This window comes from Tamandua tetradactyla, chromosome 24, assembly GCF_023851605.1.
Source record: "Tamandua tetradactyla isolate mTamTet1 chromosome 24, mTamTet1.pri, whole genome shotgun sequence".
Taxonomy (NCBI): domain Eukaryota; kingdom Metazoa; phylum Chordata; class Mammalia; order Pilosa; family Myrmecophagidae; genus Tamandua; species Tamandua tetradactyla.
Genome location: NC_135350.1, coordinates 13965341 through 13989148, shown reverse-complemented (window position 1 = coordinate 13989148; position 23808 = coordinate 13965341). Strand labels below are relative to the sequence as shown.

Here is a 23808-nt window from a genome sequence, read left to right as displayed (position 1 = left end):
GCCAGAGTTTTATATATGCCTGAATATTCGTATCACTGGGCTTCCTATCATGCCCTTGATGGATAAAGCCAAACAAAAAGCCTAGCTATTCTTGGTTATGGTTTAAAATTAAGTAGGTTTATATAGTTTAAAATTAAGAAGGTCTATAATTTAGGATAAAAAGTTAAAACTTATCCTATTATTAGGCCATACTTGGTATCCTAAGGTATTTAAAAGACTTGCCAGCACAGGGTAAGACAAGGTGAGAACAAACACTTCACAGCAGAAATATCTTTTTCTAAGAGGTTTAACATAATGATTTTAATAGTATGCCACCTGCTGTAATTACTTGTCAGCCAGCAAAAGCAGGATGTACCAAGGAAAAAATTGATACCTGAAACAATGCTGGCTTAGTCCCAAAACAAGAAACTTCTAAAATAAACCATCCCCCTGACTACTATCAAAACTCTATCCCAGGGCGGGTGGCTCAGTGGCAGAGTTCCCACCTGCCATGCCAGAGACCCCGGTTTGATTTCCAATGCCTGCCCATGCAAAAAAAAAAAAAAAAGATTAAAAACTCTCTCCCAAAGGAATGCTTATCCTAACATGGAGCCTGGTTTACTAACAATATGAGTATTATAAATCACTGAATGTACTTATGTTGGTTATGCAGCAAAGGTTGAGTTACTGCTAATAGAGGGATGAGACAGATCAATTTCTAGCAAGAATTCACATGAGTGAAAACTTTCTCATTAATTTAAATTTTAAAAGTACACAAGCCTAGAGGAACTTCCGGAGAAGATGGCGGCTTAGTAAGACGCGCAGATCTTAGTTCCTCCTCCAGAACAGCTACTAGGGGAGTAGAAACGATACAGAACAGCTCCTGGAGCCACAACAGAGATCAAAAAGACAGCGTACCCCATCCTGGAACGGCTGACTGGCTGAGAGAACCCGCTCCGGTGAGATCGCCGAGGGGCGCAGGCTTCCCCGGGCAGGGCGGCAAGCGGCCGGAGTCCCTCCCTTCCCCCTTTCCGGGCCAGCTGGCAGAATTGGGCAGGCAGTCCCCTCAAGCCGCGGCGGCTGGCGCCCCCACCACGCGCGGCCCCCTGGATCAACTGAGAGAATTGGATCGGAAATCCCCAGGCCGCGGAGAACGGTGACCGGGGGGGGTCCCTTCCAAACACGTGACTCCCCGGTCCGGCCAGGAACGGTGCACTCTCCCGGGCCGCGGAGGCTGGTGCCCTCCCGCCACGCTTGGCGCCCCGGGCCGACTAGGAAATTCAGACGGGCGCTCTCCCGGGCTACAGCGGCCAGCAACCCTCCCCGTGTTCGGACCCCCGGGCCAGCTGGCACTCTTCCAAGCCGCTTTGGCTGGCGAACCTCCCCCACGGCGAGAGTTTTCCAAAGTTAAAGGACCCACAGCACCTTTTACTGGTGGGACCTGCAGACAAACGTGTGCCACAAGCGCCACCTACTGGGCAGGATAAGAAAAACAGAACCCAGAGATTTCACAGAAAAATCTTTCAACCTGTTGGGTCCAACACCCAGGGAAATCTGACTAAATGCCCAGACGCCAGCAGAAGATAACGGATCATGCTCAGAAAATTGAAAATATGGCCCAGTCAAAGGAACAAACCATAGTTCAAATGAGATACAGGAGCTGAGACAACTAATGCTGAATATACGAACAGAAATGGAAAACCTCTTCAAAAACCAAATCAATAAATTGAGGGAGGACATGAAGAAGACATGGGCTGAACAAAAAGAAGAAATAGAAAAACTGAAAAAACAAATCACAGAACTTATGGAAGTGAAGGATAAAGTAGAAAAGATGGAAAAAACAATGGATACCTACAATGATTGATTTAAAGAGACAGAAGATAGAATTAGTGATTTGGAGGATGGAACATCTGAATTCCAAAAAGAAACAGAAACTATCGGGAAAAGAATGGAAAAATTTGAACAGGGTATCAGGGAACTCAAGGACAATATGAATCGCACAAATATACGTGTTGTGGGTGTCCCAGAAGGAGAAGAGAAGGGAAAAGGAAGAGAAAAACTAATGGAAGAAATTATCACTGAAAATTTCCCAACTCTTATGAAAGACCTAAAATTACAGATCCAAGAAGTGCAGCGCACCCCAAAGAGATTAGACCCAAATAGGCATTCTCCAAGACACTTACTAGTTAGAATGTCAGAGGTCAAAGAGAAAGAGAGGATCTTGAAAGCAGCAAGAGAAAAACAATCCATCACATACAAGGGAAACCCAATAAGACTATGTGTAGATGGCTAAACAAACTGTGGTATATACATACGATGGAATATTATGCAGCTTTAAGACAGGATAAACTTATGAAGCATGTAATAACATGGATGGACCTAGAGAACATTATGCTGAGTGAGTCTAGCCAAAAACTAAAGGACAAATACTGTATGGTCCCACTGATGTGAACCAACATTCAAGAATAAACTTGGAATAAGTCACTATAACAGAGTCCAGCAGGAGTTAGAAACAGGGTAAGATAATGGGTAATTGGAGCTGAAGGGATACAGACTGTGCAACAGGACTAGATACAAAAACTCAAAAATGGACAGCACAATAATACCTAATTGTAAAGTAATCATGTTAAAACACTGAATGAAGCTGCATCTGAGCTATAGGTTTTTTTTTGTTTGTTTATTTTTTGTTTTTGTCTGTCTGGTTGTTTGTTTGTCTTTTTTTTTTTTTTACTATTATTATTACTTTTATTTTTTTCTCTATATTAACATTCTATATCTTTTTCTGTTGTGTTGCTAGTTCTTCTAAACCGATGCAAATGTACTAAGAAATGATGATCATGCATCTATGTGATGATGTTAAGAATTACTGATTGCATATGTAGAATGGTATGATTTCTAAATGTTGGGTTAATTTCTTTTTTTCCATTAATTAATTAAAAAAAAAGTACACAGGCCTAGAAAATGAATCAGGTAGGTTAGTTATGAAATTTCTAGAACATACTGAAAGTTTTACAAGTTAATAGTGATGAAATAATTGCCTATACTTTAATGATCATTTTTAATGAGAAAATAAAAGCATCCCATCTTCATAATGATTAATAGGAAGGTTTTTTTGCAATCTAAATTCATTTGCCTTGTGATTTTGATTAAACATATGTATATAGGAAACTTCATAGTATAGGAACTATACAATCTCTGTAGTGAGTTTCTTATAAATTATGATATTTGAAACAAGGTCAAGCAATTTTTCATTTTCTCCAAATGTTCCAATGATCTGAAATTGCCATCAGTTTGTTTATGGTCTTCAAATCTTTTCCTCCTAAACTCTATTAACTTTACCAAATTAAAGATAAAACAAGGGGTTTTCTTTCCTTCAAATAGGGGAGCTAATGTCTATGGGAAAATAACATTCTTAACAAATAAAACCCAAGGGCTCTAGTTAGGCAGATGAATAAATCCTCATCTTTCACACAACTTTCAAACAAGGATTCTAAACCAATTCTTTTCAACTCATGCCACATAATGTACAAAGTATGTTTGTATGTAATGGTAATGCCAGATCAACTTTCCAGACATGAAGATTCAATGAGTAGAGGCTTAACTTTAATATGCAAAGTAGAGGGTTTGGTGGAGGTGAAGGGCACGTCAGGATAATAAATCCACACAACTGGAAGTGGAAGTTTAGGTCATTTCCTATCAGAGTATCTATATAAGGCATATTGGATAATGGTCATACTACCTGAAAGGAAACCACAAGCTGATTAGTTCCACTCCAAGGACGGTTTTTAAAAACCAATTCTTATTCTTTACCATTGATTAAGAGAGTAAATGGAAGGCTACATATGGTGAAAGATATACATTCAGCCATTACAACAGAAGGGCGATAAATTATCCGGGTGCCTGTAGAGAACTCCCTAATCCCCTCTTTCAGTTCTCACTCTCATCTGTGAAAAAGCCTGAAACTGTATGCCAATTGGTTGTTAATAATGTGCTCTGGAAGCAAGCAAGTTGAAATTGTTCCCAAAACTGCAAATCAAGAGACAAAGTATGTGTGTCTACTACTGTTGAATGAAATTATATATCAGAATAAAACACCGTGTCTGCAGCCTAGGGCTAAAGTATGCTTTCATGTGTCCTATAAAATCCACGGGGTCTGGGTAGTACAAAGCTCTGGAATGCTGATATTTCTACTCCCAGAAGACCTGCCTAACATAGATGTAGCTAATGGACGCGTCCAAAAGGAAGTTTGTGATATGAAAGTTAAAATAATTGCTTTTAAATTTGTAGTTTCCAGATTGGGTTTTGACCATGCCTGCCAAACATGATCTTTCTTTGTCTGTGGGTTAACTACACAAATATGGGCTTCATTTGTCTATTAATAGAAGGACGTGGTGATTCAGCCACTTTGCATAAACACTCTAGTTTTCCCAGCTTCACTTCTCTTCTCCTCCCAAGGAACATTGTGAAGTGTGACAGGTCAAAAGCCAGGAAGGACAGAGAGCATCATGGGACTCTGATCAGGAAGAGCAAGCCCTCACCTTCTCTGAGTTCATGCTGCTGCCTCGGAACTTCTCACTCACGCTTTTCCCTGATTCACGATGTGTGCTCTGGGCAGCAAAAATGCTATCACCAATTAATCTTTCTTTTACATAGTTTCCAACTACCAGCTTTCCAGAAATGTTTAATCCTGAAATAGGTCAAGCAGGAGAGACTCTCTGTGGACTATTTTGAAAAAAAAATTGTGGGTCTGAATTTACTTGCTATAGAAAGATCAGATCTGAGCCCCCCAGAGCTTTGTGCTGTCCGCATGATCCACATGCCACTTATGATCCATGCGGCCCTAAGTACGTTGCTCCCCTCCAGCAAAGTAGAGGATGGCTGTCAGCCTTGCCTACTTGTATGGCACAGACATCAAATGACCTATCTGAAAAAGCTTTGGCTCTCTGAACTTTGCATTGAATGTACTGCATGATTAGCTGGGAATTCTTGTCCAGTCAGGGATGTATACAGTTATAAGGTTATACACATGGACTATGAAAGCTGAGCCAAGAAAAGGGACAGAGGAGGAAGGAGGAAAGATTCACAGAAGAAGGAGAAGAGGGAGATAAAGGGACAAGCAGAAGATACATTTATGTATGTTCATTAGGGATCTGAAGTACAGCTTGAAAGGCATTTATCTGAAGACATCACCAAGGTCCTTTTTATTAGTAAACCCAGTCAACTCCTTGTGGTCTTTAATTCCATTTTGTCAGAGTATCTTCTTGCTTGTATTTCCACACCAACCTTGCCACAATACAGTGTTGCAAAAATAAACCCTAAGTAAATTAAACTTTGTGGTCAAAATGAGAAGAGTTTGGTATGTGTCAAGGTCTGCAGAATATCTCCACTTAGATATTCTACCAATAACACAAACTCAAAATGCTCAAAATCGAAATCTTTTTTCCCAATGTATTGGGTTGAATAGTGTTCCCCAAAATTCATGTCTACTCAGGACCTCAGAATGTGACCTTATTTGGAAATAGGGTCTTTGCAGATGTAATTAGTTAAAATTAGATTAGGGTAGGCCCTAAATCCAAAAACCGGTGTCATTATAATACAAGAGGCACAGCACCACAAGTATAAAGGAGAAGGCCACGGACAACAGGGCTGAGCTTAAAATTATGCAGTAACAAGCCAAAGAGTGCCAAGGACTGCTGGCAATCTCCAGAAGCTCAGAAGAGGCAAGGAAGAATCCTTCCCTAGAGCCTTCAGAGGGAGCACGGCCCTGCCAACACCTTGGTTACAGACTTCCAGCTCTAGAGAGAATAAATTTCCATTATTTTAAGCCACAGTCTGTGCTGGTTTGAATCTGTTATATACCCCATAAAAGGCCACGTTCTCTTAATCCACCCCTGTGCGGGCAGACCTATTGTCAGCTGGGTCCTTTCGATTAGCTTGTTTCCATGGAGATGTGACCCAGCCCATTCAAGGTGGATCTGAGTTCCCTAGTAGGAGTCCACTATAAGAGGATAAAAGACAGATGAAACTCAGAGCTTAAAGAAGCTAAGAGAGAGATAAATTCCCAGAGACATTTGGAAATACCTATTGAAACCAGAACCAGGAGAGAAGGCAGCAGGCGTCACCATGTGCCTTCCATGTGACAGAGGAACCCCAGATGTGAGCAGCCATTCCTCAGAAAAGGTGTCTTCCTCTTGATGCCTTAATTTGGACATTTTCATGGCCCTAGCACTGTAAATTTGTAACCTAATAAATCCCCTTTGTAAAAACCAATCCATTTCTGGCATACCTCATTCTGGCAGCATTAACCAACTAAAACATAGTCTATAGTCACATGTATGGCTGTCCCAGGAAATTAAGACACCCTAAAAGCTTTCCTTTCTGTACTTGCTGCTCCTGCAATGCCTTACTCTGTTCCCAGTGCAGAATCATCCTTAACCTCTTCCTCTGTTCATGCAGCATATTCATTCTCTAAGCCTGATAACTCTTTGTTAGTAAGCTTTCACAGATGAAGCCCTTCCTATGCATGCCTTCAGCCCATCTAGACTTTCTTTATGTCTCCTTCAGATGTTATCCTGCACATCACCTTCAGACCAATCACTCTAAACAAGCTTTCACTTATTGCTTAATAGCCACCCATAGCTTTCTCTATTAAAATTTAAACTGCTCAGTCTGGCACTCAATCCTAAGTGGGATCCCAACTGCTCCTCATGGGCTAACCTCCTACTTCCATCCACCTCAGCCACCTCTGTCTGTCCAGCAGCTCATTTCCACCTCCCTAGCCATACTTCGCCCTCGTCACTGATACAGTTATTTCCCATCTTTCAAGTCACAGCTCAAGACCCAGTTTTTCTAGCCATTCATAGGCTTAATGAAACTTTCGGAGCTACTGCTGTGACTTAAATGTGACTGCAGTGTAGAATGGCTTGTATGATGATTCAACAGTGGACATAGGTAAAGGTTTTTCTCTTCAACCAGATTAAAAGCTGTACTGAGACTTGATCTCTAAAATTATTATAAAGAAAAAAGAGAGGAGGGAGGGAGAAACTAAACAGGAGACTTCCATTATGCTCACAAGCTGTGAGGAGCAAACTGGCACTATATCCATCTTCCATTCCAAATGCTAGACTTATTTCAAACTGTTGGAGTAATTACATTTTCAAAAGAGACATTTCAGTTAAATGTGCTGTCCTGAGGATACATGGATTTTCCCGTCGTGGTGGTTGATTTGTATTAAGACATTCCATATCATGCACCCGGGGTTAAGCAGCTGATATAAACAGACCTTGGTGGGAAACAAAGTACGTTAATTAATGTAAACAAGAATGTTCTGAAAAACATCACCAAGCCCTTCTTATTGCTAAAGGACACTTTTCAGTCCTTAACCTATTTGCCTATTTGTGGTGCTGGACCCTGTTGACCACTGTCCCTATTTTGGGTCTTTCCCCTTTTGCATCTCCCATCACATTAGTATGTCCTGATCCTCCTCCAACCTCTCTATACCCTATTTCAGTCTCCTTTAAGGGATCCACTTTTCATAAATGGCAAATAAACTCTGGGTGGTGGTGAAGGTGGTGGTGGGGTGTTTGATTCTCATTCCACTAACTTCTCACCCAACACCTTCTCCCTGAGTAGCCTCATCTGCTTCAATCACCTCACCAACCATCCACATATACTCGGATTATTCCTCAAGTTCTCTCCAGCTCAGCCTCTCTCCCAAGTAGAATAACAATATAATCAACTGGTTACTGGATGTTTCCACATGGATATCTCATGTGCATCTATGACTCAGCATCTCCAAACCAGACCTCAGCATCATTCCTGTTCCAAACCTGTTCTTTCTCTATTTTCTTTCCCAGTGGCCGGCATTCTTATATCCCAGAGAGAGGCAAAGGATCATGCCCACTTCTTCCCACACTCCTCCTCTTCATGCCCTCATTTAGTAACGCCTTTCTGCCATTTTCACTGCATCAATGCCATCGGAATCTGCCCCACTCTCAACATCTCCCACTACCATTCTTCCAGACCGTTTTATTTCTCACCTGAATAACTGTGACAGTATCCTAACCATTTCTCTTTTCTCATCTGTCTTCCAAGCGAGGTGGATCTTCCTAAAATGTTCATATATCCATGCCATTCCCTTGCTTAAATCCTTCAAAGACTCCACCTACCTTCAAGATAACTACTTAGCAAGGCATACAATGTCCTTCACAGCCTCATCATACTTCAGTATCTTTTTTCACTGTTTACTGCCTAATCTTCTGGAACTATACATTTCAGCCTTATTTAACATGCAGTTCCAAAAAATCTCTACTCTTTTCTGTGCCTTAAAGTCTTTGGAAATGCCAGCCTTCCTAAAAGATTGACTTTTCACTTTGATGACTCCTTAACTTATTTTAGGTCCAGAAGCATCCATCATCTTTGCCCCTGAACAAGAAGGATCTTCTCAGGGGATGGCCAATAAATGGATTATTTAACTCTCAACCATTCCCTAACTACACTTTGACTTATGCTGAGCATCCTCTCCTCACATATTATTGTTATGCTTTTGCTTTGTTTTGTCCCCATTGGACTCTAAGATCCTTGAAGACAGGGGCCACATATTATCACATGCCTATCAGCTAGCAGGGGGCATGGCATATACTAGATAATCAGTATGAGTTTGATTAATGTATCAGTGAATGAATGTGCCCTATATTTTAACTATTTGTATTAACTAATTATTAGTTCTCCTTTAAACCTCTTCTTTAAATCCTATTATTCCATCCTTTATTCACTTCCTTGATCATACAGAAATGCTTTCTAATAAAAAATTCTACAGAAATAAAAGCTAGAAATGTTTATATGTATCTTTGAGGCTGACAATATTAACTAGTAAAGCAAAAATTTTATTTTATTTAACCCTAAGAACCTTAAGAGGCAGGAAGGCTTGTGAAAATAAAAAGTACACTTAAATTACCATTAAAGAGGATAAAAATTACTAAGAACATTTAGTTAAACTGGGAGACTTTAGATTCCATGGTTTGACTTTCTTTTTAACTCCACCAAACCCCACCAAAGCAAAAGAACCAAAGTTCATTTACTAGCTAAAGTAGGGAATTATTTCCAAGTGATAGCCCAGGACCTAATTCCGATTAAGTAGGTAATTTAAGTTAGACTAAATATAAGCCAACTTCATGGTGTTCAAATAATCAGAAAATAAGCAGAAGCCACTCTTTGTATAAGAAGTTGTCACAGGCATTTTAAGTGGCTAGTTTGGAAGAATGGGGGACATTGAGCTCTACTCTGCAATCATAGGTGTGGAGGATTATTAAATGCTTGGCTGTTCCTGAGGAAACAATGATACACCCTCAGACTGCTCATTTGCCATTGTTCAAAATGTTAACATTCGAAATGAGTCCAAAGTGCTTTGTAACTGAATTTATTTTGGAGTGGCTTTCTAAAATGTGATTAGTTATTGCTTCACAAATTCAGAGGGGTCATATAGTTACTTCTTGCATTTGTCCCATAAGATATTTATAGGCCAATATGAGTAGACAATTCTAGAAATTCAGGAAGATGACTAAGTATTTGATCACAGAAAAGTAAAACAAGAGAAGGTATCATGACACCCCATTTGCTAGTATAGATATTACAAAGGAATGCAGGTGTCCTATCAGCAACCAACAGCAGAGAGACTTTAAAGCTGAGAGTTTTATTTTTAATTTCCTCTTTAGAAATTCTGATTGCCTTGTGCTACCTGGTATTTTTTGTTTTTAGTCAAAAAAGAAACAGACTCTTTCAGCCCTCTCTCATTTCACCTACCAAGTACCCTTGGGAAAGAAAATGCATTTCCAGACTCTCATTTTTTTTGTTCTAATCTAATTGTTGGCAATCTAATGAATGGCAATTGTTCATCCTTCAAATGTAATAAAAGTGATTCTGACTGTGTGAGAGTCATTTTTTTTACAGAAGCTATGGTAGTTAGATTCAGGTGTCAACTTGGCCAGGGGAAGATGCCTAGTTCTACTGCTGTGGACATGAGCCAATGGCATTGAACCTCATCTGTTGCTGATTATATCTGCAGTCGGCTAGGAGGTGTGCCTGCTGCAATGAGTGATGTTTGATTTAATTGGCTGGTACTCAAATGAAAGAGCTCAACATAGCACAGCCCAAGCAGCTCAGCATACCTCATCTCAGCACTTGCAGCTCAGCTCAGGCCTTTGGAGATGCAGAAAGCAATCACCGCGGGGAAAGGTGTTGGAACCCAGAGGCCTGGAGAGAAGGCCCGCAGAGATCGCCATGTGCCTTCCCACATAAGAAAGAACCTCGGTTGAAAGTTAGCTGCCTTAACTCTGAAGAACTATATGTTAAATCAGTAAATTCCCTTTTACTGAAAGCCAATCCGTCTCTGGTGTGTTTCATTCTGGGAGATAGCAAACTAGAACAGAAGCTTACTTTTTTGTGTGAAAACAATTGGGAATATGAAACAGGAGAGACAACAGAATTGTCCCTAAATAACCAGTTGAGGAGGTCATCCTGGACCCAACGCTGTTATAAGCACAAGAGAGTGAAACCACTTAGAGGCATGAGAAACAGCAGACAGAAGACAGAGAAGACCACAACAGTGTCTGCTGGTGCTTAAAGATTTGGTGTATAAAGATAAAAAGGCTTCAATATCACCAAGGGCAAGAAGTAGGTGGGTGGCCTGGCATTAATAACCTACTCTTTTTCCAAATCACCCACAATTTTTATGCTATTCTCTTTTTAACCCCTGTCTTTTTATTCTTTTCCTATTCAAGGGTTTTATTGGTAAAAGTTTTAATAAGTGGTTTTCTTCTCTAAAATGTTACAGAAGACAGAGTTTGCATTATTACCCAAGTGATGGATCTATGTACATCTCTCTGATTGTCTCTGGTTCTTTCTCTTTCTTATGAAATTATTTCCAGAAAGAGCAGAAGAAACTGGCTGTTCACCAAATCATTTTACCTTTCCTTCTGAGCAGACAGCTACATTTCTTTACCTCTCTTGCAGTGGAAAGTGAACCTGTGACTCGATTCTTGACAAAGGAATGTCGTCAGAAGTGATATAAACCACTACCGGTGCTGGTTCATAAAATCCTCCCATCTTGCCCTCTACTCCCGTTCTTCCCTTATATGGTGGTTAAATGTCCAGGCCTAGGGGGACCTTGGAGGACACATGCTAATGACGGCAGAGCTTCCAATAGCTTGGGTCCTTGTATGAAGCACTGCCCCTCACCATGTCTAAGAGATACATTTCTATTGTAATATTTCAGGGTTTGTCAGACGTAAGAGCTAAAGTTATTCTAACACAGATGGTATCTAGAAATAGACCACAAGAAAATAATGTTAGAAAGAAAAATATGGTCAATATTTCTAATGTCTATTTCTTCTTCTTCTTTTTAGACTAAATACCCTTATTTACCCCAGTTTGCAGGCATTTATCCATCTCTGTTGTTACTTCTAAGACTCCAAAGTTCTGCTTCACCTGGCACTAAGGTTTTGTGAACAATAGTAGAGGAAGCATTGAAACAAAATGCCACTGAACATAGTGCTCTCTACAAATGTGGCCACCTGAAGCACTCAAAAATTATTTGGTCAGAAGACATAAAAAGTCATTGAGGAAACTATTCCATGTAAGATTTCATAGTTGCGCTCCCTTTTACTATGCTTTTCTTTCAAGAGATAAACCAGTGTATAGGGTTCTAAAGTGAAAAACCCTTCTGAGAAACCCATGGTCATTCTGCTGTAACTGTCTGCAAGCAGCCAGAAATTAATTCTCCAGGTCTTTGTTTGCTTTCTTGGTTTGTTATAGTGACTGCATCTGAATATATCTATCCATTCATAGGAGTAGCACTGCCTCCAACAAGAAAATGATTTATTCCCTCCACGTAATAATGCCCTATTATTATGGAGCAAATAGTCCCTACAGGTTCAATAGCGCATTCTTTTGGGCCTCAGAAAATCAAAATGCTTGAATACTTAAGCAGGAGTATAACAAAAAAGGAATTAAGGGGACATTTGCTGAAAAATTACATAATTTTATACCCAGTTTTCTTGACTCAGGAGCCAAAGCTTGCTCCTTTATCCTATTTGCTTCAATAGTTGAGAATTAAATGATTTATAGGATACTTTGAGTAACTAGCAGCATGAAAGAGCATATACAAGATGCCCAATCCACAGAAAACTAAGAAAAGCTCTATATGAATTGCATATGATAGAGGTTAGGATAAGATTTAACAAAGGAGATACTACAAAGAAAGTAATAACACTTAAATCATACATGCCTGAAAAAGCATACTGTAGAAATATGAGGGCAAATGGTCTTTAAAGAGAGACAGGCCTGGAGTTCAAATCCCAGCTCTGCCTTCTGCTAGATGTGAGATCTTGGGCAAATTAGTTGATCTTCTCAAGCCTCTGTTTCTTCCTTTGTAAAATGGGTCTAATAAATCTAGTTCTCAGGGCTAGAAAGAGAATTGGTGTTAAGTGACACGTGATGGGCAGAGACTATGATTTATAATCCTTAGAATATCTGGAAAATATTTATTATTGACTTAAAAATCATTGGTTTTTTACAATATGAAATGAAGATATTGGGGTTTTCCATTTAAAAGCTCTTTGGAGATTTATTTTCCTAATCCATCTACCACATTGGCAGAAATAACAGTGTAAGTTTGACTTGGCTAAATCTGCTTCATTCATCTGTCAACAAGAGTCTAGGGTTCAAACTGAGTTGACAATTGTCGATGGTGGGTAGAACAGAACAGGCTGCACGACAGCGTCATATTTCACACCTCAGAGGGCTCTGGCTACCAACAAAAACATCATATCTCTGTCAGTCAAGCATAATTATAGGGCTTGATGGATTGATACAAACCCAGTTAAAACAGGTCTCCTGACTCTTTTCCAGCTACAATTATAGGACGTGCTTCATCCTGTGACCTGTGAATATTAGAATGGCACTTCCTTTTGAGGGAAAAGGATGAAGAGATTGTGTCCCACATTAACTCTAAAAAAGATCAAGAACTAGGTGCAAAACCTGCTACATTTGAAAACGGAATTAATTCTGTAAATTTTGCTCAAAAAAAAAAAAAGTATTATGGGCGGGCAATTGTGGTTCAGTGGCAGAAATCTTGCCTGCCATGTCGGAGACCAGGTTTGATTCCTGGAGCCTGCCCATGTAAAAAAAATTTTTTTAATTTAAAATAAGGGCATTGAAACATGAATGCTTTTATTTTTTAAATATCCCAAAATAGAAGGTGTAATTTTGTGCCATCTGGATTCGGGTAACACAATGGCCAGGCAAATCATTCTAGCAAATCTATTTGTGATATCTGAGCTAGGCACTCAATTGCATGGAGTTCTTTAGAGTAATAATTTAATACATGTTACTTTTATGAGAAAGAAAATAGGAAAAAAGGTATCTGATTCTCACATAAAAATAAATTATATACTTTATATAAAATTGCTCCATTGCTGCCTTTTGTACCTGAGACTGCTACGGTAGCAATACCTTTTTGTCAAAATGGATAAGGCTAAGTAATAAGCTGAACAGCTTCTTAGAGAGTAAACTGATACGTGAGATTTCATTCAAGCTGTATTTCAAGTTTTAAATTATAAATGATCTCAATATGCAAGAAACAGAAAGTGACAAAAAGAAACACTTAGCCACATACAAGCCTAGCATAACATATCCAAGTTTTCCAAATCTGTATCAAGTGAATTTGCAAATGAAAAGGCTTCTTATATTTTATAATTAAGTAAGGATTTAAACAAATCTTACTCAAGGGTATTACTTCATGATGGTAATGAAAAAAAAAAAGACGAATCACAGTAACAATTAAATCTATCATTTTCACCTGCGCCAAGAATTCTTTGTCCCTGTTTGCTGGAGTGCCCTAGTGTTGTCCTTTGCACTACTGGAGCATTTTTAATAACAAAACAAAAGCAAAATGACCAGAAAATACATTTCAGAACATCAGGTTATACCTTAAATCCCTTCTGTACCTGTGAACTCACAGCACAGGGCTAGAAGGAGGCTCTAAGGATCCATTTGATATAAATTCTGTGCCAATGATTGTTCAACAGAAGCAAGATTATTTAACATTTTGGGCACATTTGTGCATTTCATTTAGTTTATAGAATGGAGGCAAGGGCAATCGCAGTTAAAATTGCAACATATGTCTTGATATTTTACTCAATTTCTTCTTTGTGGAGATAATTGAATACTTAAAAAAAAAAAACACGAAATTAGGAAAACAAAATTTTCCTGAGAATAACATTGCAGAAACTATTAGATTTGAGTTCATAGAAAAGATGTAAAACAAAAAAATACACACACGGGAGGGCCATGGTGGCTCAGCAGGCAAGAATGCTCGCCTGCCATGCCAGAGGACCCAGGTTTGATTCCCGGTGCCTGCCCATGTTAAAAAATATATATATATGCACACATTAAAATGATACTGAAATAGGAATAGTATATTTACTAAAAATTGAGTTTTCAGATGGATAATACCTCTACAAATCTAATCATGCTGCTGCTGCTCATTAATTTTTATTCCTATGTAAGAAACACAATGGAAATTTGCTATAAAGCCATGTCATGGCTTAGAGTCATGTACCCCAGCAAAACATGCTCTTAATCTCAATCTATTCCTATGATATGAATTTATTGCAAATAGGACCCTTTGATGGGCTTACTTCAGTTAAGGTGTGGCCCACCTGAATCAGGATGGGTCTTAATCCTTTAACTGGAGGGCTTATCAAGAAGGCCACAGTTAGAGAAGCCATGGGGAGCAGCTAGAAGCTGATAGTCAACAGAACCCAGAGGAAAATGGAAAAGATGCTGCCATGTGCATTATCATGTGACAGAAAAGCTGAAGCACCTCAAAGGTCATTGACTAGCCAGAACACACTAACCCAAGGAGGAAGCAAGCCTTTTAGTCTCTGAAACCATGAGTGAATAAATTCATGTTATTAAGCCAACCCATCATATCATATTTGTTTTAGCAGCCAGGAAACTAAAGTGGGCCACCTACTCTATAGCAAAATTGGATGCAAGAACTATCTAATTTTTTGACTTATCTTTCAGTCAATATGAAAACTCATGACTATTCCTGATTTCTTGATTTTGATGCACTTTGTTAAACACATTATAAGTTCTTTAAAATGCAGTGGGGCAGTATTTATGTTTGTTTTTTAGACCAGCCACTTTGCATTTTAGATCATGCTTTTATTATATGTAATTATTTGTATCATTGATTTGTATCAATGAATTTGGCCCATGGCCTCCCAAATTTGTCTAACAATGATCCATATTATTACACACTTATAATTCATAAGACATAGGGAATGCTGTGAAAGGGGTTTAAAATCAGACATATCTAATTGAATTCCGACTTGGCAAACCATTTAACTATGCAATCACAATTAACCTCTCTGAGCCTCAATTTCCTCACTGAACAATGGGAAAAGTAACATCAGCAGTTGTTGAGAGAACGAAATGAAATTATGCATGTAAAGCACTTAGGGTAATGCATGCCGTATAGTAGGAGCTTAATAAATACTAGTGAGCCTTTCTTTTTATATAATAAAGAAAGGAAGAACAATTAAAATCCTCAGATACAGAATTTAGACTAGTAGATGGCCACAAGAAAGCACAAGCTATACGGCTGCCTAAATGCGAAGGGACCAAAGAGGAAATTTCAGAAAATTGAAAGTCACCATAAGACAGAAATGAAATTTAACTACCTTTTGGCATGCCTAAGACGTAGATCCACTAAAAGAAGCCTTGAACACTATATTCTAGCTGTAATCTCCGGAGTTTCCTCTGGGTAGTAGTGGTTTGTTTTTAGTTTTAAAGACAGAGACTTAAATATGAAGCCAAAGAGTAAAGGCTCCCAGACCTGGGGCATGCCATCTGTCTAGCATTAAGCAAGAGTTGAAAGTCAGTTACAGAAGGAAAGTCATTTCTAACATGATTTATGTCCCATCCTTGAATGTGGCAGGAAGACTGCAAAAGATATTTGGAAGCCAATGCTTCCTCTGAATAAAGTAAATGAGTATCTGTTAAGCCCCTCTCCCTGGACCACGCTGGCCTGTTAGATAAGTTGCCAATGTGGAGTCTGTGAACCCTGGAGCAAACTGGCTATTTCGTAGGAGAAAACATCTCAAGGCCAATGATCATTCATTGCTACCGTAAATGCACAGTACCCAGAATAAACACTGGGGTCAGACAACAGAGATTTCCAGGATATTACTCAAAAACGCATCTAGCTCCAAGCTGACAAGATAATCTGTTCCTGTGAGTGCAAAGCAGACTGGAATGCTGCAGCTATGACCTACCCAAGGAAAGAAAAAAGAAAGTGAAACTCTCCAAGGACTCCATCTCAAGTTCTTTATGCAGGCAAAACTCCAACAGACTTCAAAGAGAGTGTGGCCTAAGGAGGGAGTATTGGACAAAGCCCACAGGGGGTATCATTTCCAAGATCCTATTGCCATCTACATTTGGTCGACTGGCAAATGCAAATATCTCAGATACAAGTTTAAACCGATGAAAAAAGAAGTGTGAAATAGCCTGGAGATTTGCTTGCAAAAGAACTCTCAGAATTCCAAGAAAAGAATTTAAAATTAGGAACTTCATAAGCTATTCCAAAAGTTCTGAGAGTAATTGGTTTGTGATCATTATCAAAAATAAAAGGTTTTTTTTTAATTGACATATATTGCAATCCAATATATCAAATGATCACGAAAGAGTATATATAAAAATAATTTCCTAAGTGATGTTCAGCAATCCCACTTATGTAACTATTAAAAAGTTAGTAATATTTTTAAAAATTGAAATATAGATTACAATTTGATGTTTTTACAAAGTTTTAACATACATGATCCTGATTAATGTAGAAGAGCCAAAATGCAGCAAACATACTTACAGGAGGACCTGTGGGAGAGAGGAGGTGGAGAGAGGGAAAAAAAGTGGAGAACAATCAGTGAATATGCAAAATATTAAGAGTAAATCAAAGACTAAAGCACCATTAAAATCAGCACAATATAAAGATCATGACGTCATTTCAAATTTAGCCACTCAATCTTTTTTTAGATCATATGCCCCTTTGAAGCTTTCTTAGAAAATGTATGTACACATGCACATAACATTTCAGGAAATTCTCTGATTCCCGGAGTCTCGTCTATGGATAAATGAGGGGTTCACCTACCTTTAATAAAGACTGTCTAACTGATATACCTAGGATTTTAGATAAAATATGAATCATAAGAAACTTTGGTCATTTATGATAGACCTGTTATAGTGTAACTGATATGTACCTTCTTGAGATTGGTAAAATGACCAAATCAGAAATGTTCCCATTATTCGATGAACGCTTTTCACTCAACAATACTGCATATACAAATGACTAAGTCCTAAAGTTTCTTTAAAGCTATGTATTCTCATCAAAATACAGACAAAGCCTAAGAGGATTTCAATTTTTCACATACGATATAACCCAATTACAAATACCACTTCTAAGTAGTCTAAATACAATTGGGCATTGCCTTTACATGTTCTATAAAACTTTGTATAAATACAAAATCCTTTTTTTCCTCAAACCTCTTTCTGTGTTCTAAAATTAGTTTTACTGAGATATATTCACATACCATTCAATCCACCCAAAGTGTATGATCAATGGCTTTTAGCATAATCACAGAACAGTGCATGCATCACCACAATCAATTTTAGGGCATTTTAATTACTCAAAAAGAAAACCCCATACTCCACAGCAATCACCTCTCAATCTCTCTATGCTTCTCTAGGCTTATATGACCATTGGTCTATTTCTGTCTCTAACATTTATTTAAATTTACATTTTATATAAGTGGAATCATAAAATACTATAGTGCTTCATGTCTGGTTTCTTTCACTTAGCACAATGACTTTTTAAAAACTATTGTTATTTTTTTTAATTAGAGAAGTTGTAGGTTTACAGAAAACTCATGTAAAAAGTACAACATTCCCATGTACCCCCCTATCATTGACACCTGGCATCAGTGTGGTGCCTTTATTATAACTGAGGAAAGAATATTGAATAGTGCTCTTAACTATAGTCCATAGTTTATATTATGTGTATTTTTCCCATATACCACCCCATTATTAATACCTTGTAACAAAGGCATACATTCGTTATAATTCATGACAGAGTATTCTTACACTTGTCCTATTAACCCCAGTTCACTGTCCACAACAGGGTTCACTGTGTTACACAGACCCATGTTTTACCTTCCAACTCGCATTCTAATACAAATGACCCAAAACTTCCCATTTCAACCACATTCACATATATAGTTCAGTGCTGTTAACTACACTTGCAATAATGTGCTACCGTCACTGCCATCCATTTCCAAACTTTATAATCAACCTAAATAGATATTCTGAACAAATTAGGCATCAATTCCCCATTCAATAACCCCAATCTATCCCCTGGTAATTTATATTCTAGATTCTAACTCTATGAGTTTGCTTATTATAATCAGTTAATATCAGTGAGGTCATACAGTATTTGCCCTTTTGTTCCTGGCTTATTTCATGCAACACAATGTTCTCAAGGTTCATCCATGTTGTCTCATGTATCAGGACTTCATTCATTTTTACAGCTCAATAATATTCCATCGTATGTATATACTACATTTTATTTATCCTTTCATTGGCTGATGGACACTTGGATTGCTACCATTTTTGTCAACTGTAAGTAATGCCACTATGAACAGTATGTGCATATCTGTTCAAGTCCCCACTTTCAATTCTTCTATGTTTATATCCAGCAGCAGGATTGCCAGGTCGTATGGTAATTCTATATTTAGTTTCCTGAGGAATTGCCAAACTATCTTCCACAGTGGCTATAACATTATACCATTCCACAGCACTGAATGACTGTTCCTGTATCTTCATATCCTCTCCAACACTTGTATCATTTTGTTTTTTCAATCGCAGCTATTCTAGTGAGTGTAAAAATGGTATCTCATTGTGGTTTTATTTGCATTTCCTTAATAGCTAGTTTAAACTTTTTAGTTAGTGATATTGGGCATATTTTCTCATGCTTTTTAGTCATTTGTATATCCTCTTTGGAGAAATATGTCTTCAAGTCTTTTGCCCATTTACTATTCGGGTTCTTTGTCTATTTATTGTTGAGTTGCAGGATTTCTTTCTATATTCTGGATATTAAACTCTCATCAGAAATATGGTTTTCAAATATTTTCTACAATTGAGTAGGTTGTCTTTTCGCTTTCATGATGAAGAATTTTGATGCACAAAAGTTTTTTATTTTGAGGAGGTCTCATTTACCTATTTTTCTTTTATTTCTTGTGTGAGTGTAACGTCTAAGAAACCATTGTCTAACTCAAGATCCTGAAGATGTTTCTGTGCTGGCTTGAAAGTATTATGTACTCCAGAAATCCATGTTTTAAACCTGACCCAATCTTGTGAAAACAGCCATTTCTTTTATTCCAGATTCAACACTGTAGGCTTGAAACTTTGATTAGATTATCTCCATGGAGATGTGATTTGCCCAGTTGTGGGTGTGACCTTTGATGACATGGAGATATGATCCCACACATTCCGGATGAGTCATGATTAGTTCACTGGAATCCTTTAAAAGAGGAAACATTTTGAAGAGAGCCAGAAATGATAAAGCCAACAGACACTTCAGAGCAGAGCTGGCACAGAAGCCAATACCCAGAGAACAGAGACACAGATGTTTGGAGATGCTTGGAGTCCAGTAGACATTGCCATGGGATATTAAGCAAGCCAGAACCTGCAGCAAGCCAAAGGAAGCTAAGAGATGAAAGCCAGCCCTGGAGAAGCAAAGTGAGGAACCTCCACGGGAAGAGAAACTGAAAGCAGTGAAGTCCAGGAGTAAGGGATCAGCATGCCTTCCCAGCTGACAGAGGTGTTCCAGTCACATCTGCCTTTCTTGGATTAAGGTATATCTCCCTGGATGCCTTAGTTTGGACATTTTCATAGACTATAAACTTGTAGCTTATTAAATTCCTTTCCTAAAAGAAGTTCCATTTTTGGTATATTGCATTCTGGTAGCTGCCAAACTAGCACAGCTTCCTTATATATATTTTAGGAGTTTTATAGTCCTGTCTCTTAAATTAAGGTATTTGAGATAATGGTATGAGATAGTGGTCCTCTTTCGTTCCTATGCTTATAGACATCTAGTTCTCCCAGCATCATTTTTTGAAGAGGTTCCTCTTTCCCATTGAGTGGGACCTTGTCAAAACGTAATTCTGTATAATTTAATGTAATATCTGGATACATCCCAGACTATGATGGGCTGATAATTTAAAGTATTGGTAGAGTCCCTTGAGGGACCAAAGCAAAATATATGGAAGTATTAAATTTTCCCATCTGGGAAGTCCTGGGTACCCTCTCTAATATTGGGGGCTCACAAGAAAATAGGCCAAGCCTATTGAGGCTTGCCCTTATGAACTTTATTTCTGTAGTGGAGAAGCTATGACCACTATAATGAGTCCTAAGCATTGCTTCCAGGAAACCTCTTCGTTGCACAGATGTGGTCTCTCTCTCTCTCCCTAAACCCAATTCTTCAAAGAAAATCATCACCCTCCCCTCTCTGTGGGACATGACATTCAGGGATGAAAGTCTCCCTGACAACATGGGACATGACTCCCAGGAATGAGTGTGACCCTGGCACTGGGATATCAACAACACCTTTCTGGCAAAAATGGGAAAAGAAGGGTGATAAAATAAGGCATCAGTGGGTATGAGAGATCAAATAGAGTTGAGAGGCTATTCTGGAGGCTACTCTTATGAGAGCTTCAGCTAGATATTGCTAATTGCTATAGTCTGCCAAACCCCAGCCAATATAACTCCTGTTAACTCTTAAGAACACCTATGGCTCTAATAGAGACTCTATAAAAGTTTCATGCACTAAATTTACTTTCCTGGAACTTATAAACTTCCAGACAGTTCTTTGGCCAGATAAATCCTGAAATCCAGATAGACCAACCTTTCCAAAATTATCAACTAATTACACCCCCTCCTTTATTGTCAACACCCCTTCTCAACATGAAAACGTCAGAATGGGCATTGCCCAAAGATCCCTATAGATTGGGAGAAGGATCAAAGGAGGAGGAGTTATAACAAAGAAAACAGAATTTAGCAAATGAGTATGGCTGCTGAATCACTATATTGATACTTCTTTTAGCTTTCAGTGTTTTGGAGCAGCTAGAAGGAAAAACTTAAATAGTGGAATGGTAACCCATAACAAACTCTGAAATGTGTTCTGTTACTTCTTATTGAAGTGTACTTTGAAGATTACTGCTTTTTCTTTCTTTTCTTTGTATATGTTATATTTCACATTTTAAAAGTTAAAAAAAAATCAACTGGCCATAGGTGTAGAAGTCTATTTTTGAATTCTCAATTTGATTCCATTGGCTGATATCTCCTTGTGCAAATACTATGCTGTTTTCACCACTGTAGCTTTGTAATATGCTTTGAAGTCAGAAAGCATGAGTCCTCTAACTTTGCTCCTCTTTTTCAAGATGTTTTTGGCTCTTTGGGGCCCTTTACCCTTCTAAATATATTTAAAATTTAGACTTTTGATTGGGATAACATTAAATCTGTTAACAATTTTGGGTAGAGCTGACATCTTAACAATAGTCAGTCTTCCAATCCATGAACATGGAATGTCCTCCCATTTACTTAGGTCTTTGATTTCTTTTAGCAATGTTTGTAGTTTTCTGTATACAGGTCTTTTGCACCCTTGGTTAAATTTGTTCTAGATTTTTGATGATTTAAATTGATATTGTAAATGGAATTTTTTCTTGATTTCCTCCTCAGATTGCTCATTACTAGTGTATAGAAGCACTACTGATTTTTGCACATTCTTCTTGTACCCTACCACTTTGCTGGCTTACTTTATTAGCTCTAGTAACTTTTGGGGGGACTTTATATATAGGATCATGTTATCAGCAAATAGTGAAAGTTTTTCTTCTTCCCTTCCAATTTGGATGCCTTTTATTTATTTATATTCGCCTAATTGCTCTGGCAAGAACTTCCAGTACAATGATAAATAACAGTGATGTGCCAGTTTGAGACTGTTGCGTACCCTAGAAAAGCAATGTTCTTTAATCCCAATTCAATATTGCTTGAGTGGGGTCTTTCTGATTAAGTTGTTTCCATGGTGATGTGTCTCTACCCATTCAAGTTGGGGTCAATTACTGGAGTCCTTTAAGAGGGAATTATTTTGGAAAATGCTTCAGAGCTGACACAGAGAGAGAGATGTTTGGAGTTAAAGTAAGAAAATGTCCCTGGCAAAGCTATTTGAAATCAGAAGCCAGGAGAGAAAGCTAGCAGACTTTGCCACCTGCCTTTCCAGCTGACAGAGAAACCCCGAACATCATCAGCCCTATCTTGGGTCATTCTTTTTCTGGGCGCCTTAGTTTTGACATTTTTATGGCCTTAGAACTATATTAATAAACTTCCTTTATAAAAACCAACCATTTTCTGGTATACTGCATATCTGGAAGCATTAACAAACCAAAGCAAGTGGTGATAGTGGGCTTTTTTATCTATTCAACCAACCTGCATCTTTTGATTTGCCAGTTCATACACTAACACTCAATGCTATTACTCTACAGGCAGTACTTTCTTCAGCCATTTTATCTTTTGGTTTTTATATGCCATATCTTATTTTTTATTTATTTGCCTCTCTTTTCCTTTATTGCAATCTCCTTTTCTGTATGGTCAGTCTTTGGAATGCATCTGACTGATCTCTTTCTTATTTCCGTTTCTGTATATTTTTAAAATACCTTCTTTCTGGTTACCTTGCAGTTTATATTACACAATCTACAAATTGGTACATCGCTAATCTACCAATTTGAAAAGTTACCAACCTAGCTTCAGTAGTGTTCTTTGCTCCCATATCTCTCTGTTTTCCCTCTTAATTTTGTTTTTGTCTGACTTTACCACTTTATATTTTGTATATTCATTAAGAGGAATCACAGGACTTTTTCTTATTCAATTGTATTCTGATTCTTTTAAGAATTCAAGAATAGAGTTGTATTTTCAGGATACAGTACTACTGGGTTTTGCATTTACTCTTTTGGTTACTCATACTGGTGATTTTCATTCCTTCCCACTACTCTAAGCTACTCTCTCCTGTCATTTCTTTTCAACCTGCAGAAGTCTCTTAGTATTACTTTGTAGGGCTAGTCTCTTATGGAGAAACTCTCTCAATTTCTGTTTATTTGTAAATACTTTAAACTCTCATATTTGAAGGACAGTTCTGCTGCATAAAGAATTTTTGTCTGACAGTTTTTTTCTCTCAGTATCTTAAATATATCATACACTGCCTTTTTGCCTTCATGTTTCTGATGAGAAATGGACACAGTCTGATTGAGGAGCACTTGCATGGGACAAATTTTCTCTTGCTGCTTTCAGTATTCTGTCCTTACCTTTGACATCTGACATTCTGATTTGTATGTGTTTCAGAGGATATCTATTAGGATTTATTCTGTTTGGAGTACCTTGTGCTTCTTAGACATATATTAAAGTGTTTCATAAGAGTTGGGAAGTTTTTGGCCATTGTTTTCTCAATATTCTTTCTGCCCCCTTTTCTTTACCTTCGCCTTCTGGCCAAGACATGTATGTTTGTGTGCTTTCTATTGTTACTCAAATCCTTGAGACACTGATTTTTTTTTTCTCTTCTTTCCTCTATCTATTCTTCTGACTGTATGATTTCCATTACCCTGTCTCCTAGCTTACTGATTCTTCTGCCTGTTCAAATCTTCCATTATATGCATCTAGGTATTTTTAATC

At 38.1% G+C, this 23808-nt stretch overlaps 1 protein-coding gene across 1 annotated transcript in view; it reads right to left on the bottom strand.

Annotated features, from left to right (window-relative positions):
- COL25A1 (collagen type XXV alpha 1 chain) overlaps positions 1–23808 on the bottom strand; it is a 486980-nt gene that overhangs the window by 179885 nt on the left and 283287 nt on the right. The window contains 1 exon segment of the mRNA XM_077143256.1: positions 16907–16914. Within this exon segment, the coding sequence (XP_076999371.1) occupies positions 16907–16914 (8 nt within the window).